This window comes from Trachurus trachurus (genome assembly GCF_905171665.1).
Source record: "Trachurus trachurus genome assembly, chromosome: 8".
Lineage (NCBI taxonomy): Eukaryota > Metazoa > Chordata > Actinopteri > Carangiformes > Carangidae > Trachurus > Trachurus trachurus.
The window spans coordinates 25,037,450-25,057,708 of NC_139905.1; the positions used below are offsets into that span (position 1 = coordinate 25,037,450).

The 20,259-nt window shown below is 42.2% G+C and overlaps 1 protein-coding gene across 1 annotated transcript; it reads left to right on the forward strand.

Moving 5' to 3' along the window:
- Positions 1-5,358: 5,358 nt before the first annotated feature.
- Positions 5,359-16,482, forward strand: ldlra (low density lipoprotein receptor a). Its single transcript, XM_083977588.1, has 18 exons — positions 5,359-5,587; positions 8,766-8,891; positions 9,006-9,128; positions 9,234-9,614; positions 9,703-9,825; positions 9,953-10,075; positions 10,199-10,318; positions 10,569-10,694; positions 11,029-11,200; positions 11,297-11,524; positions 11,617-11,735; positions 11,869-12,008; positions 12,179-12,320; positions 13,013-13,156; positions 13,273-13,626; positions 13,870-13,944; positions 14,072-14,235; positions 14,350-16,482. The coding sequence occupies exons 1-18, from the start codon at positions 5,485-5,487 to the stop codon at positions 14,404-14,406; spliced, it is 2,820 nt and encodes a 939-aa protein (XP_083833714.1). The 5' UTR covers positions 5,359-5,484; the 3' UTR covers positions 14,407-16,482.
- The last annotated feature ends 3,777 nt before the right edge of the window (positions 16,483-20,259 follow it).

A 20,259-nucleotide genomic window follows, 5' to 3' on the forward strand; every position in this document is an offset into this window, starting at 1 on the left:
AATTAATCTGCTGTCTCCGCTGTTTATGTCCAACGTAAACATGGACACTGTCACTAACTGCACTCGTCCCATGTGGACACTAGATGGCCTGTGAGAACTGACAGCTGCACCCTCCACTGTCCTCGGGCACAAGTGACTGAGCTGCAACTCGCTTCTTAAAATAAGCTTCAGTAATTTTCTAAATATTATTCTTCATCTTGAATGTGTTTTACGAAGTGGTCTTTCAAATCATATCAACTATAACTAGAATGCCGTTAGGGTTGTACACAGTAGAAATCCATGTTACACTCCTGAGTCATTAGGCTTCATTTGAAAATGGTGTTTTATAAACAAAAGGCATCACCCTCTTTTTCCATTAACTTTTAAGCATAACATGAAATGATGAGATCAAACTGGCAGCCTCACTGTTCTAAAGCACCTTTCATTTGTCAGTGTTCAGAACGAGGTTCCCAGCCGCCACGTTTCACCAGCACCTCTATGGACGTCCAATGGCAGCACAGTAACAGCTGGTCTGATTGGCCTCCAGCAGTCACACAGTAAACTGTAGACAGGGTTAAGTTGATGATTAAACTTGGTCTCCTATGTTTTCCTCTGACTGAAAGCTTTCCTAAAGCTCCCTTCAAAATAAAATGCTTTGGATTAAATAAGAGACTGTCATCAGTACTGTTTAAGAATTAACATGAGAAATGTTGACATATCCACATTCTCTAATTTTGCCTTATTTCATGTTTATATGAGCTCCTAGCAGAATTTAATGGCACTGAATGTGGCCCTGAGACCACCACTCCAGACATATTCAACTATGAATAGAGCTTTACAGGAGATGAAAGTAGTGTCTCTACAATCTCTCATCAACTTGAGAGTGTAAGAGCTGTCACTGTAAGGACGTCAAGAAAAAGACAGAATTTGGCACTGCTGTAAATATAAAGCCTGGAAGAGACTGACTCGAAAACCTGAGTGGGAGATCTATGAGTGGAGAGACAGCGCAGACATCAACAGTCACTGCTCTGACATCTCAGCTACAGTCTGTCAGGAGCCTGGATCAGCTGGAAGATACTGCACAGACCAACGTTGAGCTTTGTGGCCACCAGATTGCAGACTGCACGTGAGCACTCAGTGTGAGGCTGGTAGGAGCGTCAGTAGAGAGACCTTTCTGCAGCAGGTCCAGAACCCAAATACAGAGAAGCTGCAGCATCTGCTAGAAAACCTGCTGCGTGGGAGCAGATTCATTTTCACACTGAGATGATTCAATGTAGCAAAACAATGAAAACATTTTTTCCTCAGTATTGGATGAAGACTTGTGAGTGTGAGTGCTGTATTCTTACTGGACGTCTGATCTTTCTCCGTGACCCTGACACGCCCACATCCTGCTTTCTCTCACTCATGCCCCGACACCTATACAAACACAACGACTTATATCTGCCATCAATCTGCTGTGTGGGCGGTGGCCAAGCTTCGGAGGATCATCCAACCCAGCACCATCCTCCCTGCAGACACACTGGGCCAGACCAGTGTGTGTTTGTACAGTTGTGGCTGTCATTTTTGTCAGTTTCACCTATAAATATTGTGTATTTTACATTTCTACCAGTCACATATTTGTACTTTTCTAACATAACCTTTACTTCATGATAGAAACTAACAACCATTTCCCCCCTTCTCGTCAGTCTTATCTTCTTTTACAGGGCCGAGGTGACGACTGCATCTGTAACATTTCCCAAGAAAGAGGTGATTCACTGAGCTGTAATGATGGCCAGACAATCCAGAAATGTGTCCCAGTGCTGGTAGGCGGCATTTTCAGAGCATGATGGATGGTAGATAGACCTCTGATGAGTCTGTTGGAATCAAGACTACCTCACTCCCAGAAAAAAATAACAAAAACAAGTTCCCCCAGCCTGGACGTCCTGTGTTTGGTGAACGGAAGCCAACAACATGCTTTACTGCATCTGGAGGAACCTGATTTGACCTTCAGACAGTTTATGTGTGGTAGCCAAGGCAAGTGTTTTGTCAGGAGAAGCTGTGAGTGAGTGTGAGTAGGGTTGTGGGGGGGGTGGAAGCATACTGGAAGAACCAGAAAGTGTTTACATAGGCGGTTGCAATGTGGGAAGGCTGTTTGGATTGAAAGAGAGAAACCCAGTCAGTTATAGTAAAGGGGTGTGTTCTGTGCTCTGAATAAAAGAAAGTTAACTTCACCTGCAAATCTAGTTTCTGCTCCTGCTGTCTCTGTCGGGAGTTTCTATTTCTCTGCAGTTTGACCTATCTGTTCAATCAGCAATTCATAACAGGGTGAGAGGGGGGAGGAGGGGGTCGCGCGGTGATCAGAGAACATCTCATGGGGAAGTCGGGCACAGTTTAGAAAAAAGTTTTCATGCCCAAAGGACCCAGTTTTAGACAGAGGCCTGAAAATTCCTTGTCAGTTCTTATTAATGGCTGACGTACAGTGGGTTAGAGGTGGGCGGGTTCACCCTCTGGTAGAGGCCGGCGACATTGGACACTGATGTGTGACATGTACATGAAACTACTTTGGTGTTAAAATAGATTGTGTCCTGTGTTACTTATATTGTGTTGATAAAAGTAACAAGTAGCCTAACTGAGGATGACTTTACAGGTGCTGTATTTAAATACTTTTAGCAATTAAATCTGCAACAATATTTGATAGGCTGGTCATGTATATATATAGTCTTATAATGTGAATAATTATTGAATAAAATACAGCACTTTATTTCACTTCTTCAATGAAATGTTGAGCAGAGCTAGGAAGTAGCAAGCAAAGTACCTCAAAATAGGACAATATATGAATAAATATACTCATACTGATATGTACTGTCTGATGTACTTAGAGATCTAGTTGGGATTTTATGTCAAGAGGAATGATAATTGTACAAAATACACAAAGCTATTAAACATTGAAGCTGTTTTTCTCAGACAAAATACTCTCCACATGTTTATGAAACATTTTTTTCAGGTATTTCACAGAAAAAAAAAGCAGAAATTGGGGTAAAAAAAATTCCCGAAAATAAAAAGGGGCAACAGAATAAAAATGAAGATTTTTTTTTAATGAGTTTTAATACAGTCAGGTAATGTAATATAGATTCACTGATCAGGCACATGTAAGGAAAACATTTCCTAAAGAAAACATTTTTTCATGTTGATGCTCTCAGTGCTGTTTACTGGGTTTTACTTGTAACCCACTTTGTCTCTGTGTCTTCCATCTCCTCTGGAACTGGACGCATGACTGGCAGGGGTGCGGCGGCGGCGGCCTTGGCCTGGTGGAGCAGGTCTTGAGCTCTCAGGTGTAGAAACAGGTGAACACACTCTGTAATTACTGTGTCTGTGAACCTCAGAGATACTAACACACTCTTACACTCAGACCCCGTGTTTAGTTTCCACCGTGACGACCCCTCACGTGTACAGTTCAGCTAAGGAGAGACTTATGCGTGTTTCGTTGAAATTTGCGCCCATTTATCGGCCTGCCACTGAAGGTCACACATGATAATATGGACTTGGTCAATACAGGCTATAGAGGGGAGTTCACTTATCTGGATGTATAATTGTGATGGTAACTGGGTCAAAGTATTTACTTTTCACTATCGCAAATCTGTGTTTTTTACAGACATGTGTTGATGCTCTATACTCTGCACAACATCCGGATTATTGAACTGTTTTCAATAACTAACAGTCTGTTGTATCATGGTATTGATGCTATGCTGGCTACTCAGTTCAAGGCTGCTGTTTTTAAGGTTTATCTCTTTTCATGCACTTTATCTCCACCTCTGATGTAAATCTCATTGTAAACTATCTGATGGACTCACAGGAGACTTTGAACCTCAAATAACATGAATGTTTTTTATGAGAGGTAACAAACCTCTAACAGGAAAAGGTGACATGAAGATAAAAGCTGTAGTTATTACTTTACAACCTGTTTGGATTTTATTAGGTTTTATTTTTAGTTTCACTCACAGGCCATGTAGGCTATATACCGTTGTACAGTTCACATATATTTTCATAATTTAGTCACGTAAAATGGACATGAAAGGTGTGAAAGGAAACACTAGTGTGATAATAACTTGTAAGGACTTGTTTGTGTTGACCAAGTTAGTGGGTTTTATCTAAATATTGAACGTCCACTGGAGCAGGCCAGCTGCCAGTCTTATGGACCATCACCAGCCACATCTGGGGGACAAACTGTGGACTTCAAACCAGCTGAGTGGGGACATCTTGTTTACCTGAGGGAGCAGTTGGTTTTATAACAGTTAAATTCAACATGAGACAAACTGGTTGTTTTAATAAGGGGTCAAGTTGAGGTTAGAGTGTCATCATTAAAGTGGAGAGAGGGGGTGGAGCGTAGGTGACCACAGCCTCAAAGGACCCACACAGTTTTCATAGTATTGGATTTTCTGTTCTAGATATTTGTGTTTGTGCTGAACCATCTCTGTAAATGGGTCATGTATAGAGATTTGTTAAACTAGTGTTAAGTTTTGATCTTTGATCTTAATTGGCACTATGTAGGCTTTTAAATTTAAAAAAAAAGGTGGTGCTCCTACTAGTGGTGCAATAAAAAAAACAGACATTTTGCAAGTAAAGTATAATTCTGTGAATAAAAAGAAGAAATATTTCAAGAAAATTTAACATTTTGAAATAAAAAACAACAACATTTTTTGAAATATTTCAGTGAAAATAATAGGCTATTTGGGGGAAACAACAAACACAGTTTGTTGAAATAAGTTGTAACATTGTGAGAGAAAAATCAGTAATTTTATAAAACTGAGTCATTATTTCATTGACTTAATGTTTTAGTTGTGATTTAAGTCAATCACCCATTCTTGTTCCCTTCAGTTTGGCTCTTCCTAAAATGACATTCATCAGGTCACCTACCCACCTATTTGGTACATACGACTTTAAATAGCCTATGTGTTTCCCCGCAAATATATACATTTATTCACAAATATTTCATATATTCCTTTGAATATTCTCCATATCTCTGATGTTTCTCTCCTTGTCAGAGATTCTGTTGTGGGGCCCCTGAGGTTGCCCTAACTGGGGGCAACGCCCCTGCGCAGTCATGTTGTGCTGTAGCTGTAAGGTCAGAGACTCTGCCTTCAGGGAATGAAACCAACGTACATATCCATACCTTACACGTGCGTGTATGTGAGTCCGCCTGTCTCGCTGAAAGGGTTAAACTCATAGTAAAATCCATCTCCTCGGAGCTCCGCCTCCACATTGTTGAGGTTGTGCGCCTCAGAAATCACACCACTCCTGGTCCCGCCTTCCCCCTCCTGGGCCTCTCTCGGCCCCACCCACCCCTGGACCACATTGAAATGGGTCTGATGTTGTTGTCAAACATTACAGTGTGCAGAGCATCCCTCCTCAGACCCTCCAGCAGGAGCTTTTCTAACACACAAGAGGGCAACAACCAGATCCTCTGATACTACAGGTGTTGCTGCTGTGTAGAAACACACCTCAGAGCCAACAGTGTATCTCCAGTGTATGTCCAGTTCAGCGTGTATGCATCTTCCAGTGCGGCTGAAAACCATGGGACTGTGTTACCCGTCCGTGCTGCTGCTGCTGCTCTGCTCCCTGCTTCACACAAGTAAGTTCACATTTCTTGCCTCTCCAATTAGCTAATTATATCATTAATTAGCTCAATTTGTTGACTTGACATCTGTCAAATGCTTGAAAATACTACAATACTGCCGTGCTTAGCTGGATATTATTGAATTAAACCTGTTTCTTTTCTTTTTCTTTTTTTTTTTAAGACTTGGACTTTATTATTGCCATTGCACAAGTACAACGGAATTGGTTGCAATCCCAAAGAATAAATATTAAATTAAAAACTCTAAATAATGATAATGAAAATAATTGTTATCATTATTATCATACAAGCACACACATAAAGAACTGTAGCCTACAGTAGCGTTCGGGGCGGAGTAGCCATATATTCAGTGTGTAGGGTTTAAATTGCCCACTCCTCTGACAGCACCGGATGCAAGGTGATGGGGGGAGGGCGCACTGATTCACAGAATGTAGGTCAAATTTCTCCTACTCTCCCTTTTCTCTCACAATAAAAATGTCGAGGAAAACGTGTTGCACATCGTCTCTGCCTCAGACTCGGCCTTGAGTGTATCAGTTAAAATCCTCCGTCCTTTAAGCATGGTGCTCTTTGTTCTGCTTTACACTCATCCGCTTTTTTTTCTCTAACCGGCTTTTTTGAATGAAGCTGCGCGTTTTGTGCTTTTCATTTAGTGGCGCTCAGCTCGCAGCAGGTCCAGCAGCCAATGAGGTGTGAGCAGTGTGTGTGTGTGTGTGTGTACGTGTGTGTGTAAAGGATGTCAAGCCGGGTTTGTGAAAAGCCACTTTTTGAAGCTGCTGCCATTCATAATGTGGGAAAGGCGCCAGTTGCATTTAAATCACTGCTAAGATTGACACACTATAGAAACCCCCATCATGGGAGCATTTGGATGAATTTGGTTTTGCCACTGTTACACATATTCTCCCTATATGATGCAATATCCAGCCTGTTTGCAGGAGCCCCCCCCCACACACACACACACGCCACCATCATGAGTCCCTCAAACCTGAAACTCCCCATTCTGTGGAAATGAGTGGACGTCCTCCAACTCATCCTCCAAGACAAACACCCACATTGTCTTGAGGCAGCATTCCTTTGGTTTTGGTTGTAAGCGCTGTTAGATGTGAAGTCACTGCCAGACCAGTTCCCGGTGTGCTGGTTCTTAGAAACGGTGTGTGTGATGAAACGTGTTGGGACTGGCTGACACCTGGCCACAAAGATGTCTCATTTGTGTCCCCTCTATTGTGAAATAGTTGTCTGTCAACTATACGTGCAAGGAGAAATCCATCAAGGTGTTTCATTGGAATTTGGTTCAACTCAGGATCAAGGCTGGGCAGTTTCTAGTCATTCGTTTTTCTCCTTCAGATGAGAGTGGGCAACAAACAGTATAAGTGCATTGATTATCTTCCCGGCACTGATATTCACCCAATCAATAATGCTGCCATCTAGTCCAGTTTGTCTTTCACGGCCTGAACTTTAAGCCCTTTGAGTAAATAACCAGCATGAACCTGTGGGTTTGAGTGTTGTGTCCTCAGGTTCAGAGAATCAGAGCTGATGTGTAATAAAGTGAAGGGATCCACAGCTCTGTTGCGAAATGGAAAAGTCTTTTGTTCTGTATATTTTTGCTTTTAAGCACCAGGATATCCTCCAGATAAGTCAGAGTTGGTAAACATTACATTAATCATTATCTTCATGACAAGGGCAGTTATGGACAGCCCTTCACGTGAAGTCATAAAGAAGAACCTGGCTGTTCATTCACCTATAATGTGATCATGGAGTCATATAAAATACTACAACAGAAGCCACTTCCTCGACCTGCAGGACCTCGGAGAAACACGGCCTCCGCCTGTTTAACTGCTGCTAAAGCACCAAGCATGACTGATAGCACCAGATGTTTGACTTAACCCAGAGGCAGTTCTTATTTACTATGCTGGAGCACGTGATGGGATACATCATGTATTACTGATCTTTTTTCCATCCAGGACCGTAGGGCATATAGTCAGGAAAATTTAATAACTTGAGCATTAATATTTAAATGTAAATCTGTGGTCAAACACAATATGTTATGAAGACGCAGAACGTGCCAAGCTTCTGGTGGTCTAATTGTTAGACCCCTCCCTCCGGCCCCTGTCAGAAACAGGTGGCCATTCGAGGTTTTGAGCCCCTGGGGCCAAAGGGAGGAATGGCCTTGAGTACCTTTTCATAAAACGCTGTCTGTCTGATGTACAGTCTAATTGGTTCTTCCAGTTCAGTGGCTTCATTGGGTCCATTAAAGGAGGGGGGTTGGGTGGGCGACTCTGTATCTTCAGTGATTTTGCTGCCAGCGACCATAAATGCTGGAAAATTAGAGTTTTATTGTGGTTATGAACTCGTGGTATCAGCGGCTCTGTGCTGATAAATACAGGTTGGACTGCTTGCATAGGCGCAGTATCTGTGTTTGACTTGTCGTTCAGCAATTTATCTGCCCTGTTTAAACATGTAGAAACGTGCACATGTGAGTTTGTTCATGTGTGTGTCATGCCAGATTACATACCTCTCAGAGCTTTGCTCGTCCGGCAGCAAATTTATCATCATCTCTGCCTTTGAAGAAGACATAGTCCCCTCCCATACTGTAATGAAACCCAACTGGGGATGCCAAAAATGCCTGAAGAGCAAAAAAAACCTAAGCTAACTGGTTCAGACTGAAATGTGTTTACAACCATTGATGGATTTTTGTAAAATTTCATACGGACATTCATGGTCCACCGAGGATGAATCCCAGTGATTTTTCCTGTAGTGCCTTCAGTAGGTTCACACTGGTGTGCTGCTATAATTAATTACAATGACATTTATTATCATTTCACTTTTCTGGCTTGCATCATCATCAGATCAAAATCTTAAATAATATGACAAGAAAAAATAAAATATTAGTGACAAATGCTCAACTGTGATGGCTAATATGGTAAACATTTAACGCCTGCTGTTAGCATTGTCCTTGAAAGCCTCTTCCCATGTTAGCATTAGCACCGCTAAAGTCTCACGGGGCTGTTGGCACGGCTGTACATTTTTTTGTCTTGTTTGAAATTCAATGTTACTTTTCTCTCATTCGCAGCCACAGCTGTGTTTATAATGAGTCTTCCTGTATTGGCTCTTGGTCGTCACCAACCAAAACAATCGCTGTCGTATCTGAAGTGTGTGTTTTTCTCTCTGTCTGTCACAGATGCATTAACAACATGTGGAACAAAACAGTTTGAGTGCGGGAATGGAAGATGCATCACGCTCAGATGGGTGTGTGACGGCTCAGATGACTGCGGAGACGGCACAGATGAACTTCCCGGGACCTGTTGTGAGTATCACGTGTCGCTCGAAATGAGAATGGACCTGCTGAACCAGTCTATAACCCATCAGCTTCATTATGACGTATTGTCAGATACAGTTTTCTGTGTGTTTTTCCTTCCAGCTGCTAAAACGTGCAGGCCCACTGAATTCAGCTGCCAGGACCATCTGAACCAGTGTATCCCCAGTACCTGGCGCTGTGATGGAGAAGCTGACTGTGAGAATGGAGCTGATGAGGAAACCTGTGGTGAGTGAATCTGAATTAAAGGTCCACATCTCACTCCTCATTTCCTTATAATGTCTCCCAGTTCAGTCATTACTCTGACCGCCCTGTCTCGTATTACTCTCCCAGCACCGAAGCAGTGCACAGACAACGAGTTCCGCTGCAGGAACGGTCAGTGTGTGTCCGCCTCCTTCGTGTGCGACGACGAGGCGGACTGCGAGGACGGCAGCGACGAGGCCAGCTGCCCGCCCATCACCTGCAGCTCTTCGGCCTTCCAGTGCAACAACAGCGCCTGTGTCCCGCGCCTGTGGGCCTGCGACGGCGACGGCGACTGCACCGACGGCTCCGACGAGTGGCCCCAGAACTGTGGCGCGCAGGCACCCACCCAGGCCGCCCCCCAGCAGTGCCACTCCCTGGAGTTTCGCTGCGGCAGCGGGGAGTGCATCCACGGCAGCTGGAAGTGTGATGGAGGAGCCGACTGCGTCGATCGATCAGATGAAGCCGATTGTGGTACGAATGATTACAGCATCTTCTCCTTTTGATGAGGGGTGTATAAGTCATCATCTCTTTGTACTAACTCCAAATATCTGTTCCTCAGCTCATCCCACCTGTCGTCCTGATGAGTTTGAATGCGGTGATGGCACTTGTATCCATGGTAGCCGTCAGTGCAACCACCAATACGACTGCAGGGACATGAGTGATGAAATTGGCTGCGTCAATGGTACGAATCAGCTCCCTTGCCCTTCTTTTCCTGGTTATTGGCAACTAAACTAAGTAACCACTACATCTCTAGTAGTTTTTGTCCATGTTACCTGATCCCGTGATTTTTGTCCATGTCTCATGCACAGCGACCCACTGTGATGGGCCGACCAGGTTCAAGTGCCGCAGCGGGGAGTGTATTAGCATGGACAAGGTGTGTGACAAGCGCCGTGATTGCAGGGATTGGTCAGATGAGCCTCTGAGGGAATGCGGTGAGTACAGAGCCGCCTCTTTCATAACTGTCTGGGTAATTACACCCTTTATGTAGTTAATGAAGGTGTAGAAGGATGTAAATTATATCCTTAGAATAATCATTTTCTTCTTCCCTCTTGCAGGCTCCAATGAGTGTCTGTACAACAACGGCGGCTGCTCTCACATCTGCAAAGACCTGAAAATTGGCTACGAGTGCCTGTGTCCTGCCGGGTACAACCTGGTGGACAACAAACGCTGCGAAGGTAACAGTGGTTTACTATCAGAAGAGATCAAATATCCATGTACTTTTTCATGCTAATGTGAACTTCAGTCACATTAACAAATGATGCCAACTGATCTGTTTACTCTGTCGCAAACTGGGTGTCCTGTCAGATAAAGAGGGATCTCGTAATACTTGTAAAGGACACAGAGACTCAGCGTCGCTTTTGTTTCATGACACTGTTTCATTTCATTTTTGCTTCATTTTTCTTTCTCTTCTCCTTGAATCCATAGATATCGATGAGTGCGCCAACCCAGACACCTGCAGCCAGATCTGTATCAACCAGATTGGTAGTTACAAATGCGAGTGTGAGGAGGGTTACCAGGTTGACCCGACGACCAAAGCTTGCAAGGCCATCGGTAAATATAAACTGTGTCTCTGCTGGATTATTATGTAACAGTGATATATTGGATATCTTCGTGAAATATGATATTTCCTGGTACATTATAGATGTTTGAGGTTAAAGAATTGAATCCCCCCTGAGCCTGGCTGGGTACCATTGTTGGCCTGTATAGTCTATGACCATTGAAACAATTGCGTTTTCCACTTTGATTGATTATGTATTGTATTTGAAGACAAATCCAGATATCAGATCAATCAGGTTACCGGTAGGGACATAAGTCAGAAAACATCAATGATAGGCTGTTGTAATTGTATCTGAAAACAGCTAACCCATGTGCTCTTATTTTGTAGGTACAGTAGCCTACCTTTTCTTCACCAACCGTCATGAGGTTAGAAAGATGACTTTGGACAAAAGCGAATACACCAGAGTAATCCCCCGTCTGAAGAACGTTGTGGCTCTGGACATGAACATTGCCACCAAAGAGATCTACTGGTCAGACATCTCCCAGAAGAAAATCTACAGGTGAGTGAGGAAGACAGTCTCAGTGGAAACCATGGAAACCCTCTCTGTTTCCTCCTAAGTGCTGCTGTTTGACGCCCGTTTCCACTCCCTGTCTAGAGCTCAGATGGACTCGGCTGAAGACTCCACTCGTCACAGCATAGTGGTGGACTCTGACATCGATGCCCCTGAAGGTATCGCCTTTGATTGGATCCATGATAACCTGTATTGGACCGACAGCATTCGCAGCACTATCTCCGTAGCAACAGCTGATGGTAGCCATCGTAAAACTCTCTTCCATCAAGACTTATCCAAACCCCGCGCTATAGTGGTCGACCCACACAGCAAGTGAGTCTGAAAGAAATTCAGTGTTTTCTTTATTTTTGTGCTAAATTGGTGTTTTCATCAATTTGATTTACATTATTTTTTCCTCCTCCCAGCTTTATTTACTGGACAGACTGGGGAAATCCTGCTAAGATTGAGAAGGCGGGTCTTAACGGAGGGGACCGCACCGCTCTGGTCACTGACAACATTGAGTGGCCTAATGGCATCACACTGGGTAAACTAAACTACGTCAATCATCTCTCTCTGGTTTCAAGTTTGTCTTTTTCCATTCATGTGAATGGCAGTGGCCCCTCTGGTCTGACCTGTTGACCCCCCTCCCCCTCCTCCACCCACTTCCACCTCCACAGACCTGTTGAACCAGCGGCTTTACTGGGTGGACTCTAAGCTGCACACCCTCTCCAGTATCGACGTGCAGGGCGGTGGCCGGCGCACCATCATCATTGACGAAGAGAGGCTGGCTCACCCACTGGGACTCACAGTGTTTGAGGTGCGTATTTACCATCTGATAAACTCTGTTACACATAAACCCACAGTCTGTCAGATACACCGGCGTGTCATAAACCCCTTTGTACATGTGCCAACAGTGTTATTCCTCAGTGCTACTGCTCTGGCCTCGATTTTTTTAAATTATGCTCTTTTATTTTGTCGTGCTTCCAGGAGAAAGTTTTCTGGACAGACGTTAGTAACAGCGCCGTCCTCAGTGCAAACAGGCTGACAGGCGGTGACATCACACCAGTGGCCGAACACCTTTCATCACCAGAAGACATTGTTCTCTACCACAACCTCAAACAGCCTGCTGGTAAGAGGTCTTCCACCAGTAATACACTTCTACTGAAAACTATAGCGCAAATAAGACCTATGTATGTGCAACCATGGTAACAAGTGTTGTTCATTTTCACATCAGATTAGTATTCACCTTTTTTTTCATATTGACAAAATTGTTTAGGGTTGATCTAACATAAAGGCTTCTAAATCCTGACTGGCCCTATGAGCATTTAGTTTACTATGCAAAAGTAAAAGTTGACTAACTACATTGGTTATTACCGACTTTTTTTGCTTAGGGTGGTTGTCAGAGCTGAAGTCCAAATAAAGACTGGAGATTAGGTCAGGGTTAGGATTAGATTTTTTTAATGTAGGTATTAAAATACTCACACAAAAGGGTCCAAATAGCAGACTTTAAAAGAATAGTTTAAAGTTTTGAGAAATACTATATATATATAGATAGTTTTCTTGCCAACGGTTGGTGTTTGTACTGTAAATTTGTCACTAGCTAGACTGAGTATGGTCAACTTAAATTAGATGTACAGTAATTAAAGACTGGAAACAGGGAGGGAAAGCTGAGGTAGCTGTTTCCAACCTTACTTGAATTTAGCGTACAGACATGAGGGTGGCATCAGTCTTCAGTGATTAATGTTCCAAAATATTACTTAATGATGGCTTATGTAAAACTGTTTAACTCTTAACTAATATTTTGTCCCCTTCTTCTTACAGGGAGGGATTGGTGCCATGCGTCCAATGGTGGCTGTGAATTCATGTGCCTGGCTGCTCCTCAAGTGGGCAGACATCCCCCCAAATACACCTGTGTCTGTCAAGATAACATGATGCTAGCCGCAGATATGAGATCATGCGTACCTGGTGTGTAAATCATCAAAGAGAAAATATATAATAATAATTGACAACATGTAGAATATTTTCATTATGTCAATGAGACCCTTTACTGACTCTCTCCCCATGTTGTTCTACTCAACCAGCTGTGCCAACACCTGCAGCTTCTGTAAGGCCTCATGTCCCATCAACCAACGCCCCTCATCTGCCACCAGCGCATCCTAGGACCACCCTCAGACCCACACCCAGTCTCACACCCAGGACCACCCCTCCCAGGACCACCCCTCCCAGGACCACCGCTCCCAGGACCACACCCAGACCCCAAGTCCATACCACCATCACAGAGCCCAATGTCATCACAAGCACTGCAGGCAAGCCAGTACAACGCACCACCCAGCCTCCGGTTAAGACCACCACAGCTCAACCCAGGACCCCCTCAACCCAGCCCATGAAGCCTAAAACCTTCCAGACCACCACAGATACTCCAGCCACCTCCACAGGCAAGTTCCAACATGGTGTTTTTAGTGTATTTCAGATGACTGCAGTCAAATAGCATAGACACGGCACATACCTGGTGACCTCGTTTTGAAGAACTCTACCTGCATGACTGTGTGACAGTAATTTCAAAAGGTTTATGATAAATATCCATGTTGTTGCATGTTGACTTTAACAATACACTGGTCTGGTTTGTACCTAGTTACAGTCTCAGTAGTTGTGTTAACTGTTAATTGTGTTTCCTTCAGATATTCGACATGAATTTGCTGCAGCCATACCTGCCTCCTCCACTCCCATAGCTCTGTACATCGTCTTACCTCTGGGTGAGTAGTTTTAGCAGCTGCCACGAAAGCACTTTCTGTTATTATTTGAAACAATAACAGCCACCTCCCATCATCATCATGTCTGTCATCGTGTCTCATCTCTCTCTCGATCTCTTCCCCCGTGTAGCTATTGTTTGTCTCGTGGCTATTGGTGGCCTGCTGCTCTGGAAGAACTACAGAATGAAGAACACCAACACGATTCACTTTGACAACCCCGTCTACCAGAAAACCACTGAGGACCAGGTGCACATCTGGAGGAGCCACAGCCCTGATGGTTACTCCTACCCAAAGGTGAGTCTTAACAGGGGTTACTTCAATTAAGCAGTTTAAATTTTACTAGAGATAGCAAAAAAAAAAAAAAATGCTTAGAGCAAATCTCTGATGTAATTTTTTCTGTGCTTTCAGAGACAGGTTGTGAGCTTGGATGAGGAGGCAGACAATCCAGCATTCACAGAAAACTGAAAAATGTCGGCGCACAGGAGAGAAGAGCCTTGATGATAAGCTACCTTGGACGTCCTTTTGTATTTTTACCTCACTCAGCACAAAGATAATGGAAGTCAAAGCCAGTCTCAGGCAAACTTGAACCACTATATCCTCACAGGTGAATAAGTGCTCTACAGTGGAAAAAAACAGGGTGAAACATTCAGGTTGCACAATCTTTTTTATTCCGTCCACCAAATCATACCAAATCATCAGCCGCTGGATTCCTCAATATCAAGTTATCTTTTTTTGCCTATTTTTCGTAACTGTGATCCTGAGGATATGACTGGAGAACTTTTAAAGACACATCATGACTTGCTGCATGCATCAATTTGACTGAATCTATTTGATGCAGCTCAAAAAATTCGGATTCTCCTCCAACATGTTGTGTTACATCATGTTACGAGTTTGCAAAAGAGTGTTGTAAATATCACTGTTTAGTATTTTTGTCTTCCAGTGGCACATTATCATATCTGAAACCATTTACGGTAACAAGCAATAGCAAACATTTTGGGAAATATGCATATAGTCACTTTCTTGGCTCAGAATCAAACAGCAGTTAGCCTACTTAGCATAATTACAGGAAACATGGAGGTTGCCAGACTGCACCTCAAAAGCTCTGACGCTCACTAACATGTTTTTGCTTTTGTTTTATCTGCTCACAACCAGAAATGTAAAAATGAAGTTGTGGACTTAAGTTCTTTGAAGTTACTGTGAGGTTGACAGAAACAGAAATCACAGAAAGTAACTTTCTCTAAAACTGCATAACTTTCATTTTCACATATTGGACAGATTAAACAAATGATGTTAATATGTTTTTGAGGGTAAGGGTAACAATTGAAAAGGGCAAGGCAAAAAAACGTAGGCTAGCTGTGTTCCTGTTTTCAGTCCCAATGCTAAACTAAGCTAAGCTAAGCAGCTGCCCTCTGTCCCCTGTAATCTACATGAAAATGTTTTTTCCCGTAATGTGAAACTGCTCTGCTGTTTGTTCACTAGAAACAAGAAAATATGACCAGGTTTTATCCCAAGACAAACACTGACACTAGAGCTGACCATTCAGTAGCTGAATGTAAAACAAATTCCGCATGTGCCGGTTTCAACCAGTGTGACCTCAGTAAGTCTCAATAGTGATTTCTTACACCAACAATACGCCTCAGTAGTCAAAGGAAATATCATCTATAGGAGACCTAGAGTCACTGGTGTAGGTAACCTCAGTGAAAACACACTGTGCCTTGTACACTGTACTCTCTGTTAGCCTTCAGATTTCACTTTTCACCATATGTGTTTGGGTTGAACCAGTTGTTCACGGCGTCCTTCAGCAGCTGTTGGTAGTTTCACAGCTTCTCAGACACTTTTTTTCTGCTCCATTCTCCTGATTTGTGATCGGTTGTCTGTGCACGGGAGAGCCATCTTTAAATTTTCCTTCCCCATGACCCCCCCAAGGAGAACCAGTGCATTCCTCAAAGTCAGAAAAGCTTTGAAGCAGCCACGTGTGAGCAGGGGGGCCTTGTCCAGTGCTCTGTACCATGGCACGTGTATATATTCACATCCTCCCCTTGGACCAGAACTTCAGTTTGCCTTATTCCAGCATTCCTGGCGAAACAAAGCCATGTGCCCCTGTCGCTGTTTTAAAAACGGCTGTTTGAGCTCATTTATTTGTATTTCTGATAAACGTGTGCCTTTTGTAATTACACGATTTTTATCAGATGTTCTCTTTGGTGCTATTGAACTCTGTACAAAATCAATGTGTCTGCCTGTTTACAATGACGTGTTTGAGGGACGAGGCAGCGTTACATGCGGGTGAGGTTACACCTAACAAAGATGTTGTCGTGCAGTTGGCTGATGAGTCGAGAGAAACTAATCCATAAGTGCTAGTGAAGCTGCACATACATTCAAATCCACTAATGTGCAGGTTAAGTGTGTACATATAATGTTCATAAATGTAAATACTATTTGTTCTTTATGTTGTTGTTGTTGTTTTTTTGGTAATAATGTCCATGTTAGCCTTTGTTGTGGACTTCTACTGTACATAAATAAATGCTTCTATTTATTATAGAATCCTATCTCTGAGTTCATTTTTTGGAAAGTTGTGTCTGAATCTACTTTTATGCACAAGTTGTTTCTACTCACATCAGACTCTTAACAGTTTATTCAGTGTTTTATTAATTAATGTGCTTTGTTTGCTCTCTACTTTTCCCATCAAGTGATGCAGCAGAAAATAGAAACTGAATACTGACAAAATAAAAAGAAAACAGAGGAAAACTCAAAATAAGTCTTTAAAAAAAAAATCAATTACTACCAACTATAATTATTAATTATTAAACTACAATTAAGTTAATTAAGTAATTTATTACTTTTTAATTAGTTTAGTTGAGCTTGTATTAGCTCTCCACATAGCTTGCCTTTGGTTAAGAATCTCTTCCTGTACTACAGTACTACATTAGACATGTTTTTTTTCTTCCAAATCTAGTTATTGAGAAATATTAATCCTAAATGATTTGAAAGTTTTTGCCCTACTCTTCCCTTTCCTTCAATCCTACCTGGTGCAGAGTTCAGTTCAGAAAAATGTTAAAACCTCACTTCCCTTTTCCATGTTGCTATACCTACAGTATATGTTGCTGTATAATGCTATATGGGGGCTAAAAAGCTAGTTGACATACGTGGCGGATGAAAACCATTGGAAACTGTACAGTGTTGTGTTTTGCTGTCAAAGGCTTTTTGGTATGCAGAACTGGCCGAAAACGTGAGTCTTTTTTTTCTCCCTCTTTTTTTCTGGGGGGCCTGGCTGCGCTCTTGTTGTTCTTAAAGGGAATATAAGAGCAGTTTCCTAGAAAGTCCAGACGTCACGGTGAAACGCAAAACCACAGTTTCTAAGAAATCATGAACACAGCATCGTGTGACCACCACATGTAGGAAAAATAACAACACTGTCCTTTGTTTTCATTCATTTTCACATAAAATAAAAAGATAGAATAGGACTTGTGATTTTTGTCTAATATGTTCACCAATATCTCATATTGTTTGGTAATATTCACAGTTTTTTCACATTTTGAACAAGTTATTTCATCATTCACATATTGACAGGAGTTAACTTAAATAACAAAATAAACTGATGGCTGAACAGTAGCTACAGAGAGAGAGGTTGGTGGAAACACTGATGACGAGTTTGCGACGTGTTTGTTCATGTTTTGCTGCATCATGGTGAGTTTAGTGGACTCCACAACAACAGCTCTCGGGGAGAGGAGAGGGAAACAAAACAGCTCTGTGACCCTAAAGATCCGTGGTCAAACCAACCAGTAGGTATGTCATGAGCAAAGATCAAGGCCGAGTGAGAGCGGAAGTATTGAGGCGATAACACAAGTCAGGGAAAAGATGCAGTGACACATCTACAGAAGTGTGTACAAAACACAAAGATAAGAAAAGAGCGATTCCTGCTGACTTTCCATTCCACAGGGAAATCGTAAACACTGCTATAATCATTAATACACACATATACATCATGAGCAGGGATGAATCTCTCCTGATCCTGCATTAATACTCGCTGTCTGACTTCCTCTTTTTTTTAACCTACAGTAAAAAAAAAAGAAAAAAAAAAAGAAAATCTGTTTTTCAGACAAATGTTTCCTCTGAATCCTTTGACATGATTAATCATTAACATAAACACAAAAAGTCATGTGCGGTGGGTTGGATCTTTCCAGATACTTCCACAGAAGAAGAGAATAAATACTACTGAGGTCACCTGCAGCACGTTTTTCTGTTTGGAAGAAGACCACAACACATCCCAGTTTTTTCAAAGTCAGGTCTATAACTCCATTTGATGCAAACAGTTATAGCTTCCACAACTTTAGCTGACTTGGCATCTGTGATCAAGTTCAAATTTAGGTGTAGAATACACATGACAAGATATTTTCTGTTTAAAACGTGATCTCCCAGTGGGTGACGATATCACACTGGTGCTCACCTGATCCTACGTAAACAAAACTACTAAAGCTGGGCATCCAGTTCCTGGACCATCACTGACCTTTGACTATGTTTTGATGGAGAGACAGTGTCTCATTCACTCATCAGACAACTTCACAAGTGGTTCCACCGGTAATATTCAATAAAAGTTCAGAGGATAAGGACTATGATTAATTGATCAATTTATAGGAGGTATTTTATGGCTTTTAGAGATGGGACAATATGCAAAAATGTCAAATATTGTTACACAGTAGATACAAAGTTAAGTTTAAACTCTCAAATCAAATCACTCAGAGAATGTTGACATCAGCATGTTACATACTGGTTTTAGAAAAGAGACACAGCTACCTTTGTTTGCTGGGATAGGATAGGATTGTTGTTGTCTGCAGTTGAGGTTAGGGTTGATGAACCAACCTCTCTGCCAGTAGAGACTGGGGGTATTTTTTTTCAGTGTCTGTATACAACAGTGTCATTGGCATACATTTGCAGCTCCTTCCATTAATATGGATATCATGTTTCCCTGATGGCTTCACTGGTGGGTGTGGTGGAGAGATGCACACTGAAGATGTTTGAGGTCATTCTGGACAACTGGGATCATCCACTTCATGACACCTTGATGGACAAAAAAACAACAACAACAGTGGTGGATGGAGAGATATAGAGGATCCTCCACACAGCCATCAGGGTTTTTAATTCTTTTGTTAATGGTAGATGAGCTGACAGGCAAATGGATTTCCCTTTGGTAACTCTTATCTAATCTAATCTTAATAGTGGAAGCTCATAGACATTGTCAGTGTTTTTGGCCCATATTGAGTCACATCAGAGTCACGCCAGTCTGATCCGGTTTGTTCTGGAAACTCTGCCAACAGATCTTGTATGTGCCATGAAGAAACCTGATGTCACAAAGTGTTTTTTTGTGTGTGTTTTTTTTGTACGTCATGCGATTTCGCCACCTCTGCTCTTCCCATGTTGAACAAACATCCGGTCCTATAATCTACCAGATTGGGGATCCTCCAACAGACTCACTTTATTGATCAGTAGGGGGGACCGGGGATGGTTGTAACACTTTTTGTCTCAGCTCCCATAACTTGCAGACTGTTCATGGTAGGGCTCTCAGATTCAAATTTTGACACAGAGTATCCTCATTTGTCCTCTAGCAATGCCCTAAACTTCTCAAAGTATATCACAGAATTCACTATTTGATGTCAAATGCAAGGAGTGCCACTGTTACAACCTATACCCCACTACCAGGGTAGGTTGTAACACAACCTGGGGTAAATTGTAACAGTGAGATTAAAAACTAAAAACTGTGACCAAACCAAAAAAACATGCATCTATGTAAGTTTATTGTGCATGTTCCAACACTAAAGCATCTTCCTATGGTTCAGTATGAACAATAAGAATTCATGACTGACGGCTAAATGAAGAACAGTGACAGTGGTGTGGAGGTCAGAAGAAGATCATACAATTCCAGGAAAGATGGTGACACTTAATGTCATTACAGTAATAAAACAATGAAGGTAAAGGTGTAACAACCATCCCTACTATGCCAGCTATTGTTTGACTAGCTGTACCACCATGGTGGTTTAAATTAAACATTGATGAAATTACTCATATTTTACCTAGGAACCTGCTCCTTCATCTTATACAAGTTACCTAATTCAAACTTCAACGGTATCGATACTAATCAAAATTTAGGCTTGGTCCAAAATATTAGTTTTTGTCCTAAAAAAGTGTTTTTTGGCTGCAAAACCTACACACTTATTGACACAGCCATGCAAATTCACTTGCAATGTCAGGGAGTGAGTGGGTACACATGATATTGATCACATAACTCTAATGTTATCCCTTATTGGTGAAAGTGATGCTGTTACA